Source organism: Panulirus ornatus, chromosome 38 (assembly GCF_036320965.1).
Source record: "Panulirus ornatus isolate Po-2019 chromosome 38, ASM3632096v1, whole genome shotgun sequence".
Taxonomy (NCBI): domain Eukaryota; kingdom Metazoa; phylum Arthropoda; class Malacostraca; order Decapoda; family Palinuridae; genus Panulirus; species Panulirus ornatus.
Window position 1 is genome coordinate 8,895,821 of NC_092261.1, and position 27,399 is coordinate 8,923,219.

The 27,399-nt window shown below is 46.1% G+C and overlaps 1 protein-coding gene across 5 annotated transcripts; it reads right to left on the reverse strand.

The window, feature by feature from the left end:
- On the reverse strand, positions 1-27,399 carry LOC139760890 (uncharacterized). Of its 5 annotated transcripts, none has more exons than XM_071684633.1 (10): positions 27,303-27,399; positions 26,505-26,703; positions 18,949-19,183; positions 16,435-16,569; positions 13,345-13,462; positions 8,975-9,105; positions 7,963-8,040; positions 5,812-5,938; positions 5,451-5,606; positions 1-1,355 (listed from the first exon to the last, which is right to left on the reverse strand). In XM_071684633.1, the coding sequence occupies exons 2-10, from the start codon at positions 26,522-26,524 to the stop codon at positions 1,222-1,224; spliced, it is 1,134 nt and encodes a 377-aa protein (XP_071540734.1). In that variant the 5' UTR covers positions 26,525-26,703; positions 27,303-27,399; the 3' UTR covers positions 1-1,221. The 5 variants fall into 5 exon arrangements, with proteins under 5 accessions (XP_071540734.1, XP_071540736.1, XP_071540733.1 ...); XM_071684635.1 differs by having other exon boundaries at positions 16,435-16,539; positions 27,308-27,396; XM_071684632.1 differs by having other exon boundaries at positions 27,308-27,396.

A 27,399-nucleotide genomic window follows, 5' to 3' on the forward strand; every position in this document is an offset into this window, starting at 1 on the left:
TAAAGCTTTTAGATATATCTTATTTCAAGGACACAGTAGGACATTCTGGATGAGGAAAATCAAGAAGATTAGCATAATGTTACTTATTGGAATATATATGGTGTATGTAGATTCTGAACATCTTGTCATTCTGTCGTGAACGGGCTTTCTCTTGCCTGAAACACACTTTTGCTGTCGATTCTCGCGTTGCATAGGCTGGACACAGCCATGACCTGGGTGTTTGGGCTTGTGTAAGCGGGTCCTTAACAAGTACGTTTCTACGTCCGTTCATCTATACCCATGTAGTACTCAGTTTATTTTGTTATTTTATTTTCTATTCGGCTGGATACCGTGGCCACAAGTAGGTATCTGTCGTTCATCATAGTGCACTACGCAGATTAGCCAATGATAGAGATTACATACACTAGGTACTGAGTTGTTCTTTCTTAAGGGGAATAAGTCGTATGGTGACTACAAGTAAGGTGGCTAAAACGTCACTGACTCATCAGTGCTGCATCACACATTTCTGTGACGAGTCTCACAGATAGGAAACACACACACACACAAACAAAGCCACCAGCGCACAGCCTCCCCTCCAAACACCGACCTTTAACTTCCCCCCCTTCACAAATACAAATTCCCCGCTTATCACACTCAAACACACAACAGTGTCCCTTGCACACACAATAACAAGTGCTGCCTTCTGACGTCCCGCTCTTCCCCCTCCAGGTTTTCATCTCTCTCTCTCTCTCTCTCTCTCTCTCTCTCTCTCTCTCTCTCTCTCTCTCTCTCTCTCTCTCTCTCTCTCTCTCAGCCCATTCACTCTTTCCACCCACTCCACACACACACTCTCACCACCTGACTCACTCACGTCCACTCACACAACCGCGCTGTCGTACAGACTCACACCCATCCATTCCCACTCGCATCCATAGAAGAAAGAAAGAAAGAAAGAAAGAAAGGAGGAAGCAGTCCTACCCTCTTAAATCCACACTCATGTGGTCCCTTCGTTAAACATCGACAGATACTTCTCTACCATGGTTTTACTACCACCCCCCCACACACTCTAGACATAAATGGAGACTCCACACGGACCAGCGGCAACAACAGCAGCACTGGGAATGACCAGCAGGAGCAGCCGCAGCAGCAGCGGCAACAGCATCATTCATTAGCAGCAGCGGCAGCAGTATCTAGTATTAGCAGCAGCAGCAGCAGTAGCAGCAGCAGCTGCAGCATCGGGAGCTAGGACAAGACGCACACGCCCCGACGCTGGACAGCCTTCTTGCGGCAGAAGCACTTGAGCACAGCATCACGCCCCCTCTGGCAGGAGGCGGCCCCCAGGTGCCGCGGACAGCCGCCCTTGGTGCACCGCCCACCTGCGACAGGAGACACGCAGTCAGACCTCGTTAGTCTCACCTGCGGGAGGAGGCGCAAAGACCCAGACCTGTATACTTGACGTCACTGACCCTGACAACACATGCACGTAAATCCTCAACACACTAACAGGGTTATCAGCTCTATGACCAAGGGGACTGAGCTCTTCAGAAGGAGGTGACACATGGTGCCCGGAATACAGGGGGATAAACGTGGAGGTATTTATGATGGCCTACAATGTTGTGTGGTGGAGTGGGAGGAAGCAAAACTTTGAAGCAGTGACTATTTATGTCTGTGTCTAGGCTGCTTGCAACTTCTTTGTCAGCTAATTTTAGAGGTTGAGGGTCAAGGTCATAGTTGATTTTAAAGGTTGAGGGTTAAGATCATTGTTGATTTTAAAGGTTGAGGGTCAAGGTCCTAGTAAATTTTAAACGTTGAGTCAAAGTCATAGTTGATTTTAAAGGTTGAGGGTCAAGGTCATTGTTGATTTTAAAGGTTTAGGGTCAAGGTCATAGTTGATTTTTAAGGTTGAGGGTCAAGGTCACAGTTGATTTTAGAGGTTAAGAGCCAAGGTCATGTGTGAATAAATGTTACGGAATGCCTTTGTACATAGTACCTGTAAAGACTTGTGGACTGATTTTTGACGAAACCTTAGCTACACACACATACACATACACAATACACTGAGTGCTACACCTGATTAATTTTTGGAGGTAATTGGGTCAATGGTTAAGGTCTTGAGGTGATATTATCGTCAGAGAACTACAGAATTATATGCACGAGATAGAAAAGGAGTATATAGATTTTGTCAGATACAAATGGTTTCTTCACCAAGAATTTTATTTCGAGATGAAAAAAATTATCAAATTTACGGATAGGTTTTTTATTAGAATTTTTGTTAGATTCTTTTTTTTTCATTAGTCGTGATTCCATGGTCCCATCATGGAGGGTCGATGGTGATAAAGGGATGGGATTTTTTTTTCTGTTGTTGATTTTGATTTTATTATGATACACCTGCAGCTTATCATGCCAGGATACCACATGTCGACTGACCTACAAGGAGTAGTAGGATGAACGCCTCTGTCTGGCGGAGCGGGCTGTTCTATCCGGGACTCGAACGCGCGTTCGTGTGATACAAAACGTTAAGTCAATCACCAACTTGCATCCTGATCATAGAACGTTCACTTGAGCTCGACAGCAGGACCCTTGGCCAAGGAGGGCGATGTGACCCTTTAGGTAACGACCTGGACCACAATGGTCAGGTCAAAAAGTCACCACGTGCCGATGGGGTCTACCTCCCTCACAGGCACACAACCACGGGGTTGTGGACCGTCGGCAGAGGAACTCCAGGTTTTGTTGTCAGGCTCGGGATCATAACACAACAGGATCCTCCGATCCTGATGCTCTTGGTAATCAAGGTTCATGTTCTCTCAACTCTTGCCGAATTCTGTTCCGACATGCGATACTGCCAATGATATAGATATTTTTTTTTCTTCCCTTCAACGTAAAAGCACTTACAGACGCATCAGATATAGCAGTCCTTTGTACGCCGACCCACTTTACGAACAAGGATGTTATCGTGGAAGTGATACTGTCCCGTACTTCTGGACACACGAATGGCTGGGTGTAATTACGAGAATATAATTGCTTCTGGTGACAGTGTCAAATAATTACCATGACTATCCCGCTGCAGGTGGCCAGTTTGTTAGTCCTGACGAGAGCTTTTATGGATTTTGGCTTCACGTATCTTGCCATTCTAACTCTTTATCCCCGCTGGTCTCATGTAATGCCCTGGCTGTAGTTTTATGGGCTAGTCGTGAAAATTAATGGCGCCAATACTGACTGCGACAACTTTTCCAAATGCATTGGATAAAGCGAGTGTGATGTACATTCTCAGATACGTTAGGGATGGTGAGTGTGGGAGGTGGTACGAGGGCAGTGGGTCAGGCCGGGCTTAGCGGTAACTCGCTGACCAATGCAGAGTTATATTACACGACATTTCGTGTCGTGTTTTCCTTACATCTGGATATAGTCTTATCTACCTTCAGACTGCACTGTGTGCATGGCAGTGTGCAAGGCGTGTTTTTACCGATGCTGATTCGTTTCAGGTGCAAGATAAACTTTCAGTCCATTTTTACCTTGAATACACTGTTGTTCTGGGATCAACTTGTTACTCTAAACGGGAAAAATTGAACGGCTAGAAAAGAACTAGAAGCCGTATGTCAGTTTTAGAATTTGAAGGGTTTGTTTACAGTAAAAGAAAATATGTGCGCATCTGCGAACTTTTTTCTCTTTTTTTATGGGGAGGCAGAAAGTTGTTTAACTATACTTTCTGGCCAAGCTTACAAAATTGATGCTGTTTTTCTGCAAGTTATATCTAAACAAATGTTTTTTTTCTTTCTGTTTAAAGTTAGTGTCTGACTCTGTCTTGCAGAGATATACCCTATTTATGAATAGAGTTCTAATGATGTCAGTAGTAATAGCGGTAAGAGACAATAGTATAGAAATAACAGGCTAAGAACAGATTCTTTTGCAAATCTAACACTGAACCGATTCATCTTATTCATCATGACATTCCCACAGCCGTGAAGATTATTACGAAACAGAATCCATCCTTCTCACACTAGACACTACAACTCCATGACATTTGTCACTTGGTCTCTAGTTTACAAAAGAAAAAAAAGAATATATATATATATATATATATATATATATATATATATATATATATATATATATATATATATATATATATATATATATATACTTCAGGATAACCCCAGGTGGTCTTGACTACAATGATACTCGAGAATAGTTATAAAGTCAGAGGCTTATACACCTTTGTTCTGGTTTAGTTAGGAGAGATATTATGAACAGGTACAGCGCCAGGAGATAACCGGGAAAACCATTCCGACTCGCTGTGCTGTAAGGGTCGGGGATAATCTGGTAGAGTTAGTAGGGTAAGAGGCTTAGACGTGATCAAGGTAAGAGAGAGAACGCTGAGGGTCGGATGTGCGGAGTTGTAGCTCAGGACAAGGATTCCTTAGTTCCGTAGGGTCCAGGGAAGACCTGATGCACATACCTCGGCGAAAGGGATGTGATTAGGGAGAGCGTTACCCGTCTATAATCAGGAATACTGGAATGATCCTTTGGGTAAACCCGAGTGATTGATGGGGTCAAGGAATGTATGTTTAGAGTAAAAGAATAATTACGAAGGTATCAATAGAGACATGGAATATTTAGTATGGTTAGGGTCAAAGATGCCAGGCTACATACAGGGACAGTGGTATCCAAGAATAGATGGGAATCAAGGTTATTGCAGCAGTATAAAGGCTGTAATATCATCCGGATGAAAGATTCTCGGAACAGATTAACGACAAGTATACTCAGTTTAGTGTCAGACAGTCAGGTATATTTGGGGCAAAGATGCCCATCATAAGAACAAAGATATCAAGCGTAGCTGAGGAGAAAGAAGATACTACTGTTTAACGAATTAAAAGAACATTTTCTGATAGATAAGGATAGGTATAGCTTATAGCAAGAGATGCGCAGCCATTCTCAAGGTCATAGATACGTCAGTAGTGGTAGAATTATAGATGAACAGATGGTGTCTACACACAGAACACCGAGCAATAAACAGGTACATATAGGAAAAGGTGGAAACAGAGGCTCCCAGGTGTGGGTAAGGACGAAGGTATATCACACAGACCCGTGCGAAGAATGATGTTCTTATCGTTGAGTGATTAAGGAGTGTAATTATTTCCTTTAAAGATGAAGTTTACTGTAGTATGTGGTTGACGTAAAGACAAGGTGTCCGTGCGGTAGAGATGTAGAATGTGGTATACAGCGAGCCTTCGACCTTTTGTCTTGTGGCGGAGATGTAGAATGTGGTATTATTTTGTCTCGTGGCAGAGATGTAGAATGTGGTATTGACCCTCTGAGATCGATGGTACTATGTATACAGTCACCCTCGACCTCCACGTATGTACGTGTCAAGGAAGAGGAGGAAGAGGAAGGGAGGTGTGCCCTCAGGTGCTGTCCTAGTGCCGGGGTGGCACCTAGGGGAAGGGGGCGGGAGGAGGGCGTGGTATACTGACCCAGTCTGGGGAGGCAGCGGCCGCGGAGGTCGATGAACTGGTCTGGGTCGCACGTGCACGTGCCCACCACCTCAGACACCATGAACCTGCAGAAGCTGAACTTGTTCACGGCGCGGCACTGGGCGTCGTTGTAGCACATGGCGCCTACACCGCTCGCTGCCGGCACACAAGACAGATTGGTTATATATATATATATATATATGTATATATATATATATATATATATATATATATATATATATATATATATATATATATATATATATATATATATATATACGCAACTTATAGAGGAGAGATATTAGATATTCCGTCATCATTACTGGTTAATGAGTTGGTGATGATTGGGGGAACTACTCACCGTGTATACAGGCCAGGTTGAGGTAGTTGGTGAGGGGACTGATGCACGTGCACACCGAGTTGTTGCAGACGGCATTGGGCGTGACCACCGTGCACTGGTTGTCTGACGTGCACTGCCCGCCCAGGATCTGCGGGTCCCATCACGGTGGAGAGAATGATTACGGAGGGTGAGGTGCGGGGTGGAGAGAGTGGTTACGGAGGGTGAGGTGCGGGGTGGAGAGAGTGGTTACGGAGGGTGAGGTGCGGGGTGGAGAGAGTGGTTACGGAGGGTGAGGTGCGGGGTGGAGAGAATGGCTACGGAGGGTGAGGTGCGGGGTGGAGAGAGTGGTTACGGTGGGTGAGGTGCGGGGTGGCGGAGGTGGGTGGACTCGACCCGGGGGATTAGGACGGTGAGAGGGAGTTTAGGGGGGGGGGGGAGAGGATATCGTACGTGGAGGGTGTGTGGGGGAGCCAGAGACGCAACAGGAGGGATGAGATGAGCAAGTACAGCGATGAAAACCCATCATTCAGTAGAATTTGCTCTGGTATTTTGAGGAGTAGATTATACAGCAAGACCGGTAAACCGGTAACGACCGCTGATCGGTAGTTAGCCAAGAACATGCAAGCAAAAATTTCATGCAGGGATATACAAGACAAGGACAGCCAATGGTAGGGTAACATGTATACATAACCAACACCTGACTACACATCACAAACAAATACATACCCATATACCTACGAGTTACCTACGTAAACAAGCAGTGTGTACCGAAACAATCGCCTCCTTTGACGAACAACAACAACAGACCCGGTCGCTTTACCCTCCCTGCCCGGGTCGTTTCCGAGCGACAACACTGACCAGTAGTGTATACATCGGTGTGAAGGTGAGCGGGTGAGGCTGTTTGCTACACGTCCACACCAAACCTTGTGCTACCGCTTCGCTTATTATGGGATTTTAATACATTAATAGAGGTAAGAGGCTTTTGACAACTAATGGAAAAGACGTTTGCCTTTTTTTTTTCTAATGATTACACGGTGGAGAAAAAAAAAAACGGGATTGTCAGTGATCAGAATACATTTTGACTCGCGTTATTATTAAAACTGTTGACGCTGGGTTGTGGGATAAGGGAGGAATGTTTGCACAGGCAACAGACATATTAAGCCCGGATTACTCTGTGCCCTGACCACTGTGTGGACTTGGCCACTAGTATTTCTCATGATGTAGCGTTAATGTTATCACTGTGTTGGCTGATCACTTGGTATTTGAGTCTTAATGAAGACATTCACAGTCTGCTTTAAGTTAGATGGTATTTGAGTCTTAATGAAGACATTCACAGTCTGCTTTAAGTTAGATTACGAATATTAGAAAATTTTAAAAGTTTTCTATTACTTATGTAGTACACATTCTTATGTATAGGGAAATGTTGAATACTTGTTTTTTAATACTGACTACTATTTCTATCGTAATACAGTCATTCGATTGTTAGCAATACGTTATGCGATTGTCAGAAGGCGAGACACAGACCCATATAGAAAAATAGTCGCTACCACGCACACACTATTTCTCAGAGAGCTGCATGAGGATTGTATTCAATAGGAAAATGATTTACATACAGTGACGTTAAGACGAAGTATCCCTGACGCTGCAAACACGAAAATGTGTCGTGTAAGAGAGTAACACAAGACGTAGAATCTTTTCGTCATACGAAAGCCAGGTACAGTGAAAAGCTTCTGACACCTGTGTACTAGAGATACGAGTTGCGTGTGTTGTGGGAGACGCTGGAGGGATACGTGTAGACGGTATAAGCAGAGGCACAGTCAGCAGCATATTGACGACATGCAAGCACAAACGGATACGGACGCATGATAAACGGATGCAGACGCGTGACAAACGGATACAGACGCATGATAAACGGATGCAGACGCATTACAAACGGATACAGACGCATGACAAACGGATGCAGACGCATGATAAACGGGTACAGACGCATAATAAACGGATACAGACGCATGACAAACGGATACAGGCGCATGACAAACGGATACAGACGCATGATATACGGATGCAGACGCATGACAAACGAATACAGACGGAAACAAACGGCCACAGACACGTAAGACAGACGGATCCCGACTAGAAGAAAGGGGATGAAATTACACATGTAAGGCTGACCTGTGTTTCCTCGCAGCCAGTGGGGCCCCAGGTCCTCGGGTACTCACAGATGCATTCGCCCCCGCGACACACCGATCGCTGCAGTGGCAGTGGGTGGCAAGCGGTGAGTCAGGCATCGTAATAGGTCAGATTTCAATGGGTGACAGCTAGTGTGCCAGGCTCGTGAGAGAGGCTCTCTCTGGCTATAGGTGTGGTAGGTGATTGTATAGGTGGGGGACTAGTGGTTAATAATTGGATATTAAAATGTGTGACGACGGTGGAGTGTGGCGAAAGAAGGAGCGTTTGGCTGAGTTGGCGGGGGCGCACAAAAGAGGGAGTGTGGCGTGGCCGCAAGTGCAGTACATAATGTAAGGGGGTCACTGGAATCTACTTAGTGTTATGCAAGAATCATGGAACAGACTGGCGAGTTGGAGGCTGCGAGCGTTGCAGGCTACCTCACTCTAGTGCCTCACATTAAAAGGAATGGATTTGTGTATGCTCATGCGTCGACCCAGAGTCGTCAAGTTAACCTTAAAGCGTTAGACTTTCTGAGTTGACGTTGGGTTTCTGTGTCTTTGAAGAGCAAGTAGTATGTCACCTAATGTTCATAGATTTGTTTTTTATTATGTGTGTGTAATTGTAATTTTAACCTCAAGTTAAGATATCAAGATAGATTTGGACACGGCTGCAGTCTCAACAGTATTATGCTGTAGGGGAAGAAATGGTTAGATTTCTCATTTGATATAAAACCACGTTTATTCGACATATTAACAATGATATTGATGAAGATGCTATATGAAGAGGCTAATATGATGTGCTACGTTAATCTATGACCTGATATATTACCCTTTGACATAGTCAGTCGAGTGGTAGACGTCACTGAAGGCATCATCACTTGGGAGACGATGCAGGATGGACAATTTTACCTCGTCACATATTCACAGTGAGACCTGTTATAACGGCCATCGAGGCTAGTTAACGTGCCACGACCAGTATCACTAGCATAATCCACGACCTAGTGAGTCCAGCTCACCTCAAAAATGCAGTCGGCGTTGGAGACACACTGGGTGAGCTGCGGCCCGGCATTGTTGGGTGAGTGGGTGATCCACGTCCCCGAGGGCGGCTGGGTGGACGGAGGCGTGGTGGAGGTTGTGGTCACGCTGCCTGCAGGGGGTGAGACGGGGGAAGATGATGTACACTGTGGTACTGTCGGGGTGCATGTCGGTCGAACGGTGTGGGAGACGTTGCATCATGAGAATATTCAGATGCCGGGGTTAGGACTAGAGGTTTGGTGCGGTGGAAGTCAAGATTACGCACTGTGGTGTCTGCGGTAGATGTGGTGGTTTTATACACAGAATTTGAGGGTTTATGCAGCAGTACCGTATAAGGTTCAGGTGAAGACAGATATGAGAGGGACACACTGTAGATTGCCCGGCCGTGACGATTGTCTCGCTAGCGTAGCAAAGTTAGTGTAGTTTATCTTCTATTTTTATGATTTCTTTTTAGTATTGACAAGAATAGGCGGTATAAAAGTTGGACCCAGTGTGTGGGACGTCGTATGTTGATTTTGGGCGTGTCATATGGGTCTCGAGAGATTGGGTGCTAGCCAGCCTGCAGCACATCCGGATGAACTGTCAGGGTTCGAGGAATCTGCCTCGTGATTCACTTGAGCTCACCCGACCTGGACGATTTGTTTTGGCTTGTTCTCTACCAGCTGGGGCGAGGCATGGCTGCCTCCCATGTTAGGCCGGGAGGGGAAGGTTGGTGGCAACTGTCATCATTGGGGAATTGATTAGCTATTGTCTGGAGAATGGTGATGTGGGAGGGATGGAGGAGGAGAGGACCTGTCCCTCTGTCATCACGTGGGAGGTAGGCAGGAACGCCCTGCTGGCTTGGGCCTCTCCCTGACGCTACTCCTTCGGGACGGATGGACTTTGATGTTTTTCCTCATGTTATTGGGGGGGGTGGGCGACCTGTTGACCTGCTGTCATGGAGAGCTAACCTGTCTGGGTATATCCGGCTATAATCCCACTGGGCTGGGCTCAGGGCTATATAGTCTAACTTGGGAGACTTGTATCTAGGCTGGGGAGAGAGAGAGAGAGAGAGAGAGAGAGAGAGAGAGAGAGAGAGAGAGAGAGAGAGAGAGAGAGAGAGAGAGAGAGAGAGAACTTTTCTAACCTGAACCTCTGACATGTAGAGCCAGCCTTGGATTTTCACAAGGTACATGGAGAGAAGACGTGTTCCATGTGGTACCTATTATGGCAGGGGGAGGGAGAATCACTCAGGGATGGCCAGGACGCAGCATGACCTTGGGCAGTGGGGTGAAAAAGGGGAAGAGATACAAGAGAACGGAGGTGGCGGCGCATCCTTCTGTAGTGGGTGGCTCTTGGAAGGGCGAGGTGAGTGATGGATAAAGGGGTAATTGGCATATATATAAAAAGATGAATACAGTACGGTAGGAGTTCTAGTCCTTTATTGAAACTTTAAATGTTTCACTCAAGAGATCCGCTTCATCAGGTGTATATGATTTGTATACAGTATATAGTGGGTTCTGAAACCGTGAATTTCATCTGTGAAACATGTAGTGTAGGGTAAAAGTTTCAGTAAGCCATTTAGACTCCTGCTGAATTGTGATTATCCTTAAGCTGCAGGAGCCTCATTAAAGGAGGGTTGTAACATTAAAGAAACATATAGTTTACCTTAAAAGTTCAAGTTCTGGGGCAGAATGCATTATTCACCCGTAGTTTAGCATCTGTCCAAATTGTATGTCATGAATTTGCATACACGTACCCATGAAGGTTTGTTAATACCATTAGGGAAAACTTGATGCATATATTTTTGTCATTGTTGGCGAAAGGGTCGTCCCCTCAGAGTCCCGAGCCTTTCTAACCCACAAGTCCTCCAAGAAGGAAGAGATAGTGCCAGACTCGTCCCCTGTGAAATTTTTAGATTCTTACCAACCCTCGCCATCCAGTCCCCACCGTCTACCGTCACCCTCTTCCCCCGACACACTTATGACTTGTAGCAACTCTTGTTCTCGCTGGGTCGCGTTCGCTGGCCACCAAGCGGCCACTGCCTTCTGGGGGAGTCTTCTGCCCCTCGAAAGTCCAATAACCATCGGGAGGAGTCCGCTGCTCTTACAGGAGGAGTCCGCTACCCCACGGGAGTTGTTCGTCTTCCCTTGAGGGACTGTTAGCCCTCGGGAGGAGTACGCTACCCCCCTCAGGAGTGACACTCCCACCGGTTCAGTGAGACGCTCCTCCTGAGATGTGAAAGTATTGTTTTCTCCTAACGGGGAAAAGGTTATTATTACCCCATAATGTCCGCGTCTGCCAGGAAGGGAGAGATTGAAAAAGAGGAGCCCGCCAACCAGTACTGTTATATTCCGAAATGATAATGTAATGAATGAAGATTGACCTCAAAATCTCTTGTCCAGATAACTTGTCATCAAAACGGAATGATTGTATCTGTAACTTCTGCAGAAGGCGCGCGAGAAAAAAAAAAAAAAAATGACGTCAGGAGCGCTCTGTGTTTGAAGGGATGGGAACAGCTGCTTTAAGAATACACAATGTGAAGGGAATTTCCACGTTGGTTGGTGGAGACTAAAGGTCTGACGTGGTGACCATGCACAGTATCATGCCCTCTCGTTGGGAACACTTCCACTGTCATAACTCCTGGGCTTCCGCGACTCGAGAAGCCACTGAACTTTCGGGTTTACATCAGGAGTAAAAAGAATGACTTTTTTTCATAGTTTAATCTGTGAATATGCCTCTGACAGTATCAAAACCCAAGGGAATTCATTGGAGTTTTTAGATTTGAATTTTTGAAGACTTGAACGGAACTGCTGAAGTAATGATATTTTCATGCTCCGGAGACCCTGAAGTCAGACGTCAGGCGAGACGGAGCACAATGACGGAGGTGTAATCGTAGACGAGACTTGTGTTAGTGTAGAGGACGCGATCGCAGGAATATCCCTACCGTAGAGTTTACCGCGAATGTTCCTTTTTTTTTTTCCCCCTTTTTCTATATGAATCGCAGGCATTTTTACGATAACCATTGGGTTAAAGAACAAGCGATCTTCAGGCGTTACATTAGCGTTAATCATCATCGTGTTTAGCTAAGCCTTCAGGATCCGAAAGGCAGATGAAAAATACGAAATATAGGAACCCGTAAAATGTGTAAGAAAAAGATTCCCACTTGTCAGAATTGAGAAGCGGAAGAAGGCCAAGTCATGACCAATGGAGCAGAAACTTCACTCGACGGGAACCTCCACCTGGGATTGCCCTCCACTCACACCCCTGATCCTGGACTTGCAAAGCTATATATATATATATATATATATATATATATATATATATATATATATATATATATATATATATATATATATATATAAAACTTCAGCGTTTCCCTTGTGAGGTTGAGCCACGAACCACAAGGAATGGCTCCATTTGCTCACGTCTTCTCTTTAGCTGTCATATATAGAGCCACAAAACCAAGAGATCCCTATCCACAGCCAAGCCCTACAGACCTTTCTGTGGTGTCCCCTTCCATCAATAAATCAAACAGCTATGGTGACCTTCTCACACTAGGCCTTACATCAGACCCATCTTCTTACTCGCGCACACGCCGTGCTCTATAGATAGAGACAATTCAATACTTCTAGTTGCTCTCTTCCCACGCCATATGGCGGTAACAGTTATCACAAAGCACCTTCATGTACTCATACATCAGTATTGGAGCTGCGCCTCGTTGGTCCCGATCTTCATAAAATTCTCCTATGCTGTGGAGTTAGCATTGCCACCGCAAGTTGAAACACCAGAAAGACTGGCAGAATGTCAGTTAATTTTGATTTTGTGAAACTACTGCAGAATCCGAGCAGCGCTTAGCACCGTGCGAGTCAGGGAGCAAGTGGCCAAGACCCTACAAGTTCGATCAGACAGCGATTAGAGTTCAGTATTGTTCATGGTAGAGGAGGCTGTACAGCAAGCGTTGGTCCTTGTCAGGAGTGGATTGACCCGAGTCACGAGAGGCTAGCGTCGAGGTGTCAGGGATTGTGGTGATAGGCGAGTGAGGATGCGGTGGGAGGGAGATAGAGTGGGATTAATGTGGGAGGAAGAGGTAAAGATAGGCATTGGGGTTAGGGTTGGAGAAGGAGAGGCAGGGAGGATCGGAGGGTTGGGGAGTTTGTCGCGAGAATTTTGAACGTCGTGAGGTACGAGTCTGTCAATTTTCTATCGACTGGCAGTCTTAGAGTTCACAGGTAGTGTTGGGAGGGAACCTTACCTCATCTGTCTCTATTTCTGTTAGTCTGTCTCTGTGTCTGTCCGCTTTTATATCTACACACACACACACACACACACACACACACACACACACACGGAGACAGACGTCATCACGTACTGTGGTTGAGAGTGAGGGCGCACATGAGCTCGTGGTGCTCCGGGAAGCGGGTGCAGTCGAACTTGGAGGGCCAAGAGAGACCCAGCTCCGTCATCATCTGCTCGCAGCCCTCCCGCGCCTGTCGGAGAGAAAAGGGGCAGGGAGGGAGGATGTTAGGACGGTAGAGGATGTAGGAGTGGGCCATACAGGTAGAGGAAAGGTGTGAGGGGAGGAGGACGTGGGGAGGAGTGCAAGGCGTGGGGAGAGGTGGGGGACAGGGGCCAGCGTTGGGAGGGGTGTAGGGCAGGGATGAGCGTGGGAGTGGTGGCAGGGGAAGGTGGAGGGGGTGGACGTAGTAGGGAGGGGAAGGTGGAGGGGGTGGACGTAGTAGGGAGGGGTTAAAGGCAGGGTTGGACGTGAGGAGGGGTGAAGGGCAGTGTAGGGGGAGGATTAATACCGGTTTAGGTCATGTGTTGTACAGGAAATAACACACTGAAATATATACCTAGGGAAAATACTGCGAAAAATAGACACAAATGCAATTATATGTAAGAATTCATTTCACAGAGAAGTATTACAGTATTGGTAAAACTATACAGAGAACATTTGGTTCAGAGAGAAATAGTATTTGTAAAATGTTACATGAAATAATGGATTGTGTGTGTGTGTGTGTGTGTGTGTGTGTGTGTGTGTGTGTGTGTATGTGTGTGTGTACTGGCTGGGTTTGTGCTTGTATGTGTACTGACTAGGTCTGTACGGTACGATATTGCACCAGAGTACATCAGCTCCTGTACTGAGTGTACCACGATGCTTGCCCATCAGAGTGTGGTCCGATGCCGGCCACGGTACATCATCTCCAGTATGACACCAACCACGATAGTTGGCCATCAGAGTGTGGCCACAGAGAGCGTATATTATATACTCACTTGGAAGACTTACCTGGGCGGCTTTACTAACGTTTTAATGTTTTTATTTTCAGTCACCTTTGCAGGAATCGGTACGTTTTATTTTATCGCTCGAACGTACGATCATTGGCTTATCCCTGTTAATGTATTGAGAGAAAACGAGAGAATAAGATCAAAATGAGAACGAGATGATAACGTGATGAGACAACCAAGGGAATCGTAGAGAGCGAGACAGGGCGAGAAGTCGAGGCGGAGAATCACCTTCAGAAAATGTGAAGGCGAGATGGTAAATGAGAGGCTGATTGATGCAGTGTGGGGAAGGGTGAGGCAGTCATGCGGGTCATGAAGCGTCGGCTAATGACTCATAAAAGTAAGTCCATGAATATGAAGGCTTATAATGGCTCATGATGTATTCATTATTCCCTGATCTTCACGCACTGAAAACTCATATCAGATCGTAGCTTCCGCCCAAGTTATACATTTCATTAGCAAGGTACAAACTCTTGAAATGTGCTTTTCCATTTTACTTTTTTTTTTTTTTTTTTTAAATTTGTGAAGTGCTTAAGCGTAAAATTTTGTTCAGTACTAAACCTTAGCATTTTAGTACGTTCCAGACACGACATAAAGTTTTGTAAAGTGGTGACGTCATAATGGTGCTATTAAGAGCCAAATATTATTTGACGAAATCTATCGGGTCAACAGTGAACTTTGTTACACTTGCCCCTGCGATGTCTGGCCAAGCGTAAGCCAGGTAACCAGTTTATACACCAATCCCTAAAGGGAAGGACGAACAGCTAGGTTGACTATGGACCGACTGCCGTAACCAGGATTCGAACCTGTGCGTTCATCCCCGTCGGCCCTTGAATTCCTTACGTTCAGCAACTCTACTCTAACGGCTGCACTGTACTTTGTGTCTTCGTTGATGGTGTGTGTGTGTGTGTGTGTGTGTGTGTGTGTGTGCGTAAAGTACGGGGAGGGAGTTTTGCAATCGTAGGGCCCCATTTCTTGAACTTTCTCATCAAAGTGACTTGGAAACTTTGTTTTGATGAAATTACGTCTCACTATTTTCCCCTCTAATGTAGACAAATGTTTGGCCTTTAACTTCTCTGTGTAGATCATCTCTCTCTTCAGTCTTTATTTCATCCTTGTTTTCCTTCTCTCTGTGACCAAACGTGAGAGTCAGATTCTGTTTTTAGCCAGTGATTTGATGAATGTTTCCTTATCCATGTAATATTTGTGAGCAGAGAGCTTGTGTCCTTTACCGTGCTTCTCACAGGAGAAACCCTGGCAGTATATCAGGTATGATGTCGTCTCCCAAGTCCCTCTCTCGCACACAGGTATAATGCCGTCTCCCATCATACCTAGGTATGATGGCATCTCCCAAGTCCCTCTCTCGCACACAGGTATAATGGCATCTCCCAAGTCCCTCTCTCGCACACAGGTATAATGGCATCTCCCAAGTCCCTCTCTCGCACGCAGGTATAATGTCTACCAAATCCCTCTCTCGCACACAGGTATAATGTCGTCTCCCATGTCTCTCTCGCACACAGACTCCCTGCACCTTCTTACAGTCGTGCTGAACTGAATGATATTTTACACCGGTGTTCTAAAGTCTGTTTGTTTAGTCCTTTCTACTTCTGTTCTCCCTCATATAGAAAATATTAATTTTTCCCTCTCTAGTCATCAACCCAAATATTCAACACGCTTTCCTGTACATCACGTGGTCATGCTTGTTTGTCTATCCCATCGTTTGACTGACACTCTGGTTTCAGATGTTAATTGGCAATTTACACAGTTCTCTTCTCATGTGATTTTTCTTTAGCTGGAAATTATCATAATGTTTGTTTGTAGCGAAATAAAATGTTTTGAGGTCCATTGACGTGGGTGAAATAAAGGAAGGAACGAAGACATTGAAACGTTTTTCTCTGTACGAAATAAAGATATTTTCCATTCTGGGAGGCAAGTATCTGCACTTCTCACACTGGCTTATTATTGTACTCTACCCTGGCAGATCCCCAGTCTCACCTGGGAATCCAACGCTCGTACCCGGCCCAGGGAATTGGATGGGGGGACTCTCCCCCAAACCCCCTAACCTCCCTTAGCTAATGAGCTTGGCTGCGCCCCGTGTGCCACGGCAGAGTTGGGAGTGGGGGGCGGGGGAGGGGATGTGTATGTCTTACCTGTTTACAAAGGAGGTGGATCTTACCTGTTTACAAAGGGAGCGACAAGGCGGCAGGTGGAAGCCGTAATTGGTACAGACGGGCATGTAGAGCGCACACAGGAACTCACGCATCACCTCCGAGCACTCCAGCTGGCGTGCAACAAAGTTACCTTGTGGGTGCTGGCGAACACAAATGCTTCACATTAAGTCGAAAGAAAACAATTGACTTGTTGTATCGATGCATGGATGGCTAGAAGGGCTCTGAAATGCTAAGAAGTGGGACTGTGGCTACAGAGAGGTCGCAGGCTGGCGAGGAGAGAAAGTACAAGTATCTATGGAAAGCCTTTGACTTAGGGAGAAAGAGACATGCCCGGGGTTCATACAAGAAATAAGATGAGAAAATAAGTGAGAGGAATAATTCTGTGCTTTTAACTCGATGATGAACATGTAGGTAGTTAGACATAAACGCTTTCACAGCAGAATTCGTATCCCATCACAGACATACAGCACACAGCTTCGAATACAAGCCTTCCGCCACATGAGCAATGTGCCATCACACAGCACACGGCTCCAGCCACATCTCACAACCCTCCGCCACACAGCTTTCTACACAGGGGACACAGCCTTCCACAGTATCATAGTCTCCCACCACCACAGCACTTGGCTCTAACCACGTGGGACATTACCTCTTACAAAGTTCACAGCTTCTCTTTACACAGCACAGTCTGTACACCAAATTACACAGCACACACCTTACCACAGCATATCGTACCGCACATCACATCCCACCACACAGCACACAGCCCGCCACATCCCACCACACAGCACACAGCCCGCCACACTGCACCACACAGCACACAGCCCGCCACACTGCACCACACAGCACACAGCCCGCCACACTGCACCACACAGCACACAGCCCGCCACACTGCACCACACAGAACACACTCCACCACATAGCACAGCCCGCCACACAGCAGGCACCGTCGAGACACTTCGGCCTGACTGCCAATTCATGAAAGGAATCTTGCCCGCTCAGCGAACATTGATTTATATCCCTCCCTTTTTCTTCCATCCCTCATCTTTTCCAACGATTCTGTGCCTTTCACCCGTGATTTTTTTTTCTTTCGTGTATAGCCTTTCCCATTTTCTTAGGATATGTCTTCCCGAGTTTCCCGCCGTTTTGAAAATTTCTACTTTACCCCGTCCATCAGAAAACCATTTTCCAGTTATTCTCGCCTCCCTTATTTTTCTTTCTCCTTGTCTCCATTCCAGCATTTTTTTCCCCCCTATCTCTTCTCTCTATCTTCTCCATCGTTATTGATTGGTAGAATAAATCGCGTGGTTTCAGTCTAATGAATCCTTTCCCGAGGGGAGATAAAAAAAAGTTTCCTAAACGAAAAATATTGAAGGAGATGGTAGAGACGATTTCCGCTTCGGATTATCTGCTGCGTCGAGTTTCTTTGTCGGGGAAGGCACGATTTATGTCGGCTCTTGTTTGCTAGCCTTCAGACGACGCTTTGCGCAAAAAGAAAAAAAAGCAACAAGGATGTGGACGTGAGCGCCCTACTTATCTTCCCAATGTGGAGAGAAAGTTTGTACAATAACATGGGAAAAAGGAACTACTTTCGCCGGCGGAGGGAACGGGCGGTTAGGAGGAGGAAGCTTAGAGCCAAGTTGCAGTGGTTCTCGAAGCTCGGAGGTGTAGTCTGCGGCCGTCGCCTTACATCCGAATGTGTTCGTAGGTTCACAGGAGTTTGGTCATGCGGATCGTCCGGTCTGTAGCGAGCGGCAGTACTTTACTGTGTGTACCTCACCATTTATATGTAGTTATATGTTCTAGATGTTAGCTAAAAACGGATACACTAGACGTCGACCAACGGGCCTACTGTTGGTTATCTTTCCATGGCATGTACTCCATCATTTCTTAGATCGTTATATTTAACACCATAATTTCCTTGGACATCATTGTGTTTATCATTATTTCCTTGGAGATTGATATATTTAGTATCAGTTCCTTGGAGAACCTTATATTTAACCCCATTATTTTTATTCGGAGATTGCTATATTTAACACATGCTTTTCCATGGAGTGTTATATCTAACTAAATAATCTCTTTGAAGGTCGATATTTTAACCCCATCTCTATTTTCATTGGAGATTTTTCCTTTCGATCGCCCGTCGCAAATTTGTCTGTATTTAGGTAACTGAAACAACTTCCTCCGTACGGGAAAGGTCGATAAGTCCGCAGATAAATTGGCGTAAGGAAAAGTAAATGATTTACCATAAACTTTACGAGGTTGTGCGACCATTTGCAATCACGAGCCGCAAGCGAGAGGAGTCGCCTTGTGTGGGTGTACTATGCAGGCTGGTGCGTGAGGCGGCCTGGGTAAAAAAAAAAAAAAGTATCTACGCTACACGATACACCCGTCACTCTAGGCGCCAACCAGAATTAGCGGTTATGTGATGTATGTTCTCCTCTCTCTCTCTCTCTCTCTCTCTCTCTCTCTCTCTCTCTCTCTCTCTCTCTCTCTCTCTCTCTCTCTCTCTCTGGCCTTACCTCTATGAGTGGCAGGAAGGAGAGGAGCTCTGCTGAGGCCAGATCCTGCGACTTGTGGTCCAGCAGGTTGGGGAAGAGCGTGGCGTGGTACCCGAGCCCCTGGCACACGTCCTCCTTAAGGGCCTCGCATGGCCGGGAGTCCGAGTACTCGGGGTATTCCGTAGGGGTAGGGGCAGCGTTGGCACCGGCCACGGTCGTCGCCAGCAGCCACGCCGTCAGGAGGCACCAGGCGCGCCTGAAGAAAGGCGATGTTAAGAGAGGGTGTATTGACCTGGGGGGTTAGATACGAGCCAGGTGTGTGTGTGCGTGTGTGTGTGTGGTGTGTGTGTGTGGTGTGTGTGTGTGTCTTAAGAGTTGTATATTAGGTATCTAAGGTGCATATGTATTTGAGTAAGTCCGCGTGTATGTTTGTGATTATGTATATTTTTGTATGTTTGTTTCTTTGTTTGACTGTTCATGTGCGTGATCATGATTGTATACATATACGCTTGAGTGAATGCATGGTGTAGTGTAATTTTGTATCTGATTTTGTTTTGCGTGAATTTTGTTCCCGTGCGTATATGTCATTATTCATTTTTTTATGGCAAGAGTTGTGCCAGGCTGACATGTCATCGTGACCCAGCACAAGCTAAAGCAGCCGTCACCACATACATTGTCACCCAGCTTTTTCTTTAACCTCATGCCATATTCGGCTTCCTTAAACCCTTTGATAAACATTATGAGTCACAGGGTTTGCGGTATATGTATGTACTACTCTTCATACCTACAGTATGTGTGTATACATCCTTAATGTATGTGTATAGGAATCAGGCCATGGCATACAAATAGGGTGACAGAGACGTGTATAGGCATACATGTATGAATAAGAACAAACTTACATTCATATGCACATATATACATACACATACAGAGGGCCCTTGTGTGTCCTCGAAATCACCTTGCCTGGCAGTCCCTAGGGAGTAAACAGTCTCCCAGGTTCCCCCGCCCTGTGAGTTACGGCGCCATTGCTTACGTCTTTAGGAGATAAATATACACCTTCCTCTGTGTTTGTATGGCCCTCTCCTCCCGCCTGGGCTCCTGGTGGTGTATGGGCCTCTACTCCCGTCTTGGGTTCCTGGTAGTGTATGGCCCTCCCCTCCTGCCTGGACTCCTGGTGTTTGTGCTGGGTTCCCCTCCGTCCTAGGGTCTTGGTGATGTGTAGGCCTCCCCTCCCGTCTGCCAGGCCCCTGGCGGGCTGAAGCCACGCCTCTTATCGAGAAGTTAAACAACGACCGGGGCATATTCGGCCGTCGGATGAAGTCGTATTAACCGCCCGCGAAGCCTTACAGATACACAGGTTACACAGCTGCTGCTGGAATAGTCATAGTGCAGCTGCAGACATCATCCCGCTGCCAGAGAATTGGCGGGGAAGCCGTCCCGAGAAGCGATGCGGTTGTTATCAAAACATCCGGGTAACTCGAGTCCTGTAGTTCACCGGAGATGTACGTTCGTGGCCACACGGACGAGCCAGACCATATTTACGGGCCGATGGAGGTGTTGCATGGGTAGGGAGACGGACACAACTGCTGGGAAGGAAGTTACTGGAGGAGTGGTGAGTTTCGGGTTACAAACTGACCACAACAAGCATGAGTGTCAGTCTTTCGCATATCATCGGTGGGTAAGCTTAGGCTAAGCCATGTATGCGTCTGCTGAATCTTTCATGTTTAGACTCTCTCTCTCTCTCTCTCTCTCTCTCTCTCTCTCTCTCTCTCTCTCTCTCTCTCTCTCTCTCTCTCTCTCTCTCTCTCGAAGCTTTTTAATAGGGTTAAGCCCCTCTTAACGTATTGCTGAAGTCAACCACGGAGAGAGAGAGAGAGAGAGAGAGAGAGAGAGAGAGAGAGAGAGAGAGAGAGTTCCCTGAAGTTGGTTGTGATCGCCTTGAGGGAGTTTCGGTTGGAATTGCGTTTCACTTCCGATGCGCTGGTTTCTAGTGTGTTCGAGGCAGGTCCGTGTTGGGCACGTCTGCCTCGAGTCTTTGTCTGTCATGCCTCACTTTCATCTCCCTGGCTCGTCCCTATTACGCCACATGTCCTGCCTCTGTGTCTGTGTGTGTCAACTCTTTATCTCTGGATCTGTCTGTCTCTCTCTTATATACATACAGAACATACACAGTTAGGGATATACATATGTATGAATTTTCGGTATAACATTAAGACTTGAAATGTATACGAGGTTAAGAGACGGAGAGGCAAACGCGAGTGTAAGACTCTCCCCCCGTTATACACTAGTAGTGATTACATACAGGAAACCACGAAAGCAGAGGACATAACAGGAAACTGGGCTGGAGGTATTTCAGGAAGGAGGAGCGGAAACATTTCTACAGCGAGGGAGTAGTGGTCAGGTTTGGGAATTTAAGCATGAAGTACATGGGGGGGGGGGGGGGTACCACAGCGGAAGTTCCACGTCTGTGATTGAAAATGTAAGGGGCTTCGTAGGAGATCGGCTCGCTCTCTCCCCACAGTATACATTTAGGTCATGACAAATGGATACTTCACACACACACACACACACACACACACACACACACACACACACACTTGCCAAGGTAACTTTGAGTACCATTTGCCATAGGGCAGTGGTGGTGTGTAGAGTTCACACTCATATACATAGAGCAAGTGACCATCCACGAGGCATACTAGGTCCCCACCGTCCGCACGCTCTCTTCTGGGTCCCCACTGTCTACGCGCAGTCTCCTAGGTCCCCACCGTCCGCACGCACTTTCCTAGGTCCCCACCGTCCGCACGCACTCTCCTGGGTCCCCACCGTCCGCACGCACTCTTCTGGGTCCCCACCGTCTACACGCACTGTTGGGTCCCCACCGTCTACACGCATCTGCTGGGTCCCCACCGTCTACAGGCACTCTCCTGGGTCCCCACCGTCCACACCCACACCCTCCCCAGCTCACAATGACCTTGTTAAATCCTCGACTGAACATCTCGACTGTTGCTCTCATTATGGTTTATTATTGTGTTCCTCCACTTTCTAAAGGTATTTTTCCTGATAACTGATGCTTCAAGCACATTGTCACGTCAGCACAACTATGCCTTAGGTTCCAGCGGTAGATGTTGACGTTATGATATAACAGTGTATGTTGCCACGGTGATTTACCAGTAGATGTTGCCATAATCGTTTACCACTAAATTTGCCATAGTGCCCTGAAATGTGTTAACGTTGCCACATTTTATTTTTGAGATTTCGTAATCACTGGCAGTTGGTGATATTGCGAGGGTAAGTGGTGATGTTAAGTAGCGACGACTGCTGGAGTTAATGGCGATGATGTTGGTAGCTGCTAGGGTTAGTGAGGGGGTTTGCAGGGCTATCACTGGTAGTGGCTGTGGTCTTGAAGAAGATAAGACTGATAGTGGTGGCAGAGGTCATCGGTCATGGCAACGTTGCAGTGGCGGTGGCAGAAATTATGGAACAGGTCATTACGGACGAGAGAGAGAGAGAGAGAGAGAGAGAGAGAGAGAGAGAGAGAGAGAGAGAGAGAGAGAGAGAGAGAGAGAGAGAGAATTTAACTGGAAAAAAAAGTGAGTCGTTTCAGTCCCAAGTGCTTGCCCTTGGGAAGCTCTTGCTAGTACACCACATTGATAATAATGTCCAGGAATGTTCACTTGTGCAGCACATGTGAACGTTGTGTAGGAAGAGGCGTCTCGCATTGTGTCGTGGTGCTGTCGCACAGTGGAGGGATGAGAGAGTGTCAGTGAGTTTGTGTGTGTGTGTGTGTGTGTTGCTTGCAACATACACTGTACAGTAATGGGTCTTATTCCTTTACCGATATTGCTCTGTTCCTGACCAGCCTTGCCATATATATATATATATATATATATATATATATATATATATATATATATATATATATATATATATATATATATATATGTGTGTGTTTGTGTGTGTGTGTGTGTTTACGTGATTTTTATTACACTGTCTCCCTAGAGTTCAGAGATTATTTCAGACCCGCCAGACTAACTCTACTTTTGTCATGTTTCGAAATGAGTATTGTCATATATATATATATATATATATATATATATATATATATATATATATATATATATATATATATATATATAATTTTCCATCATATCTAATGTTATAAATGTACGGGAAACAGAAGTGGACATGGCTTGTACTTGCATGGCTGGTGTGTACAGGAGGTGAAAGGGGGAAGGGGAGGTTGCTCGTGTGCTGCACCGCTGGTGTACAGCGTGTCCGGTACGTGTCCTGTTCACTGGGACACGTCATCGCTTTTATGTACGTGTCCTGCTGGAGGGTTTACACTAATATATCGATTCCATATTCGAATCCCTCTTCTTGATCATATTAAAGTGTAATGTACATGTATTACATTCTTCTTAATCATATTAAAGTGTATTGTACATGTATTACATTTCTTCTTGATCATATTAAAGTAATGTACATGTATTACATTTCTTCTTGATCATATTAGTGTAATGTTCATGTATTACATTTCTTCTTGATCATGTTAAAGTGTAATGTACATGTACATTTTTAGGACTGGTATGATTGTACTGTAACGTGTACGTGATGTAGCACACGTCTGGGTGTGGAGTGCGACAGCCTGAATCAGCTGGACGGGCCAGCACAGTTTTACTCTGCCTACAATGCAGCAACCTTTCGGGGTGGGTAGGGTGTGAGAGAGAGAGAGAGAGAGAGAGAGAGAGAGAGAGAGAGAGAGAGAGAGAGAGAGAGAGAGAGAGAGAGAGAGACGGGCAGTAGAAGTAGTCAGCCGCAGGAACTCCATTTTTTCTTTTTTTTTTATTAGTAGTGAGATGATCCTGACCACTAGCCAGGGTTGGCCACTGAAGAGAGGGGATGTAACATCACGTAGGATTAGTAGCGTGCAGCCGGAGTAAGGCTGGTGTCCTCTCAACCGTACCATCAGTATCTAAATCTTTTAAGAGAAGTCGTGACAGGAAATACCTGTAAGGGCAGCAGTAACAGCAGTCAACAAACACCCACCTCCCCTCAAGAGCAGCAGTAACAGCTGCAAATGTTCTTACAGTAGCAGACAACAAACCCGTGTGCAGGCAGCACCCAACATATAATCAGGACCCAGTAGCAGCATCAAACGAAGTGCCTTGTGTATAGTAGCAGCTGAATGAGCTAAACCTCCCCCCCCCCCAAAAAAAAAAAAAAAAAAAGCAGTCACAACACATAACTCTAATTTTCCAGTGCAGGAGAAACGCAAACACTTACAAGAACGGTGGTAACCACAGACAAGGAGCTCCCATGAAATCGGTAACAAGAGGAATCCAAATATTACCAAAGACACTATCAGGCAGCAACGAGAATGAACACCTCTCGTGAGCTGTGACGGTAGCAAATAACGAGCTATCAGACAAGGCAGTGACGGAAACATCAAACTGTATACCTATATATACCCTTAAGATCACCAGTTTTCATGAACAGTAGACTACCCTTTTGAGAACGACAGCAGACCCCCTGGCGCCTTGGAGGAAAGCAGTAGCCACGAACGATAGACGTCTGTGATAAGGGAAGACAATAGGCACCATCAAGGACGGTTGGCCTCCCTCAGGAGATACAGTAAAATCATCGTTAGGAACAGCAGCAGCGCCAAAATAGACATAGTGGCCATGAACGGTAACCTCCATAGTCAACAGTCCTAGAGGGAAGGAGCGACGGACAGACACGCTCCGGAGAAACATAAGCAACAAATAGATAAAAGACCTGGAGGGAAGTAACAAAAAACTAAAAGCCTAAAGGAAAACAAATTCAACAATTTGAATAGCGTGAGGGGCGGCAGCAACAACAAATACAGACCGTCACAGGGAGTAGCAGCAACAAATACTGACCGTCACGGGAAGCAGCAGCAACAAATACAGACCGTCACGGGAAGCAGCAGCAACAAATACAGGCGTCAAAGGAAGCAAGTGGAAGCAGCAATAACAATTCGACAGTCCCGCTGAGGACCACTGGAAACTATACACCACACGGCTCCTCATAGACGAGCAGCAGCAGCAGCAAGTACACAGACATCTCCTAAGAGCCGCCTCTGCAGCACCATTAGCGACGGATAAGCAGCAACAACAGCAGACAAGCAGCAGTGAGAAACCAAGAAGCCCCTGGGAGAGCAGCAGTAGCACCCACCATCCATCCCCCAGGAAGAGCAGCAGTTATGAAGAACAATATCTCCCCTCTATATAGGCGAGTACAACAGTTGAGTACAAGCTCTCTGCATTAGCAACAATAACAGTGGACTGGAACACCACTTCCTGCGTGAAGGGCAGCGACAGAATCAGCGATCTTCATGATCTGCTGCTGCAGCAGCAGAAGCAGCCTCATAGCCTCCATCACGAGCAGCAGCGAGAACAGTCCGACGTGAACATCGGCTACAACAGTAAGACATCTGTCCACCCCCCCCCCCCTCCCAGAGAGCCGCAGCAACAGCAGACGACAATTCCCCCCCCCCCCCCCAAGAGCTGCAGCAACAGTAGACAACAAGTCTTTACCCCCCCTCAAGACAACATAAACAACAGCATTACGTCCCCTGGTGGTAAACAACAGACAGTAAGCCCCCTGGTGGTAAACAACAGACAAAGCAGCTGTTTTCTAGAACAGCTGCTTTAGAAGACAAGACGCTCTGTCGAGGCAATCTTTTACCCCAACAACGACAACAACAATAACCCCCCAACCCTTCTGAAACAGTAAATGCAACATACAGTGTTCAGTCCTGGCGAGAGGAATATCAACAACAGACATGCTCCGTTACTAAAGAGGAACAACAGTGATAAACAGGGGTCCCTTAAAGAGCAACAACAGTAACAGACTCAGCCCGTTAAAGAGCAACAACAACAGTGACAGACACCTAGCCCCTTAAATACCAACTTTAAACAACAGGCACCTAGTCCATTAGAGAGCAACAGTAGGAACAGACATTGAGCCACTCAAAGAACAACTTACCAACAGACGCCAAGCCTTTTAAACGGAAACGTCAGCAACGGACACCATTGAACAACATGAGCAACAGATGCCTAACCTTTTGGAGGGCAACATCCACAAAGGACAATAAGCAATTGGTAAAGCAACAGCAGGAACAAACAGACAAACAAAAAATCCCAGAAACTTTCGAGAAGAGTTACGGTAATCACATTATGGACTTCAGTGGTGTATTGGTTAACGTTCCTGACCGTGGCGCATGCAAGGGTCGAGCGCATAGGTTCGTATCCTGGTGGCGGCAGTCGATCCAGTCAACCCATATATATATATATATATATATATATATATATATATATCGTTAATGGGATGGCCTTGATTAGGACCTCAGTGGCCCTTGTCGTCTCGGCTAACATAGAAGAAAAAGGTATGCAAGCAAGCGAGACAAACATTGCTAGACGTAACAGTTAAAACAGAAAGCTCCCAGAAGAGCAGAGGGAGCAGTGGAATAAACAGGCGGCTTTAGGAGCAGGCCAGTAGTAGCCAGGAACAGGAGGGCAGCAGAGTAAAGCTTATTGATTGCAGGATGAGCTTACCCGGTCATCTTGGTCGTCATGGGAACAAAGTGACGACTGGTTGTTGACGTTCCCTCCTATTTCTCAGTCAGCGTCTGACGGCATGTATTGCTTGACTCAATTTCGTGTCACTCACTCACTCTCCAACTAGGTTTTCTCTCACATGTAACGTGCAAAATGTACAAATTCTTCAAGTCAGTTTTCAGAGACCAGCTATTTTCTAGGGGGAAAAAAAAGGCAAAATGAAAAGAAAATCGTGGCTTCATGTGTAATCTTATCGAGTTTTTGTAATATAACTTACTACACTGTGAATTTCGAGTTGAATTTTTCCAACCTTTGTTCTTAATTTGATGTAATCTTTATCATGAAACTGTGTTGGGGCCGAAAGTTCGTGGTTCTCGTTGTATTCTAACATATCTTTCTGTGCTGCTGTGCCTCTCTAACTCCCGTACAACAATAACTGAAATTATCATTCACGCGGCGCACAAAAGCCTGATTTCCATGATAAAGCTGCTGACTCTGGCTGTGGAGTACATTGTCTGCTGGCCTTGGTCGAGTTAATTCCTAGCTCTGGGCTGAGGCTGGCAGTCCGTGTGTGCAACTTAGTTCGCAGCAAGTTATCACAAATTGCAATGTAATCTTTTCCAAAGAAAGAAAAAAAAAAAAAACAAGTGTCTGTCTGTCTCGAAAACACCTCTAAGAATTTCCACACCACCAGACAGTTTTATTGCTGCAGATTCAACGACGCACGGCGGGAGTCTTAACTTTTGTTATCCTGAGAGAGAGAGAGAGAGAGAGAGAGAGAGAGTGATGGAGAACCAGACAGGCGTGGGTGGTGGTGGTGGGTGGTGGTGTTGCTGGCGGCGGTGATGTCGTGTCTGCCACTACAGCTATCTATCACTGACTGACTCCTGGC

Excerpts from the sequence above, each read along its gene's own strand:
- LOC139760890 (XM_071684633.1), bottom strand. The coding sequence starts at position 26,524 with ATGACGACCAAGATGACCGG. Across the intron at positions 9,106-13,344 it reads CGCCCTCACTCTCAACCACA|GCAGCGTGACCACAACCTCC; the intron begins GTACGTGATGAC and ends CACCCCCTGCAG. Across the intron at positions 5,607-5,811 it reads CAACCTGGCCTGTATACACG|CGAGCGGTGTAGGCGCCATG; the intron begins GTGAGTAGTTCC and ends GTGTGCCGGCAG.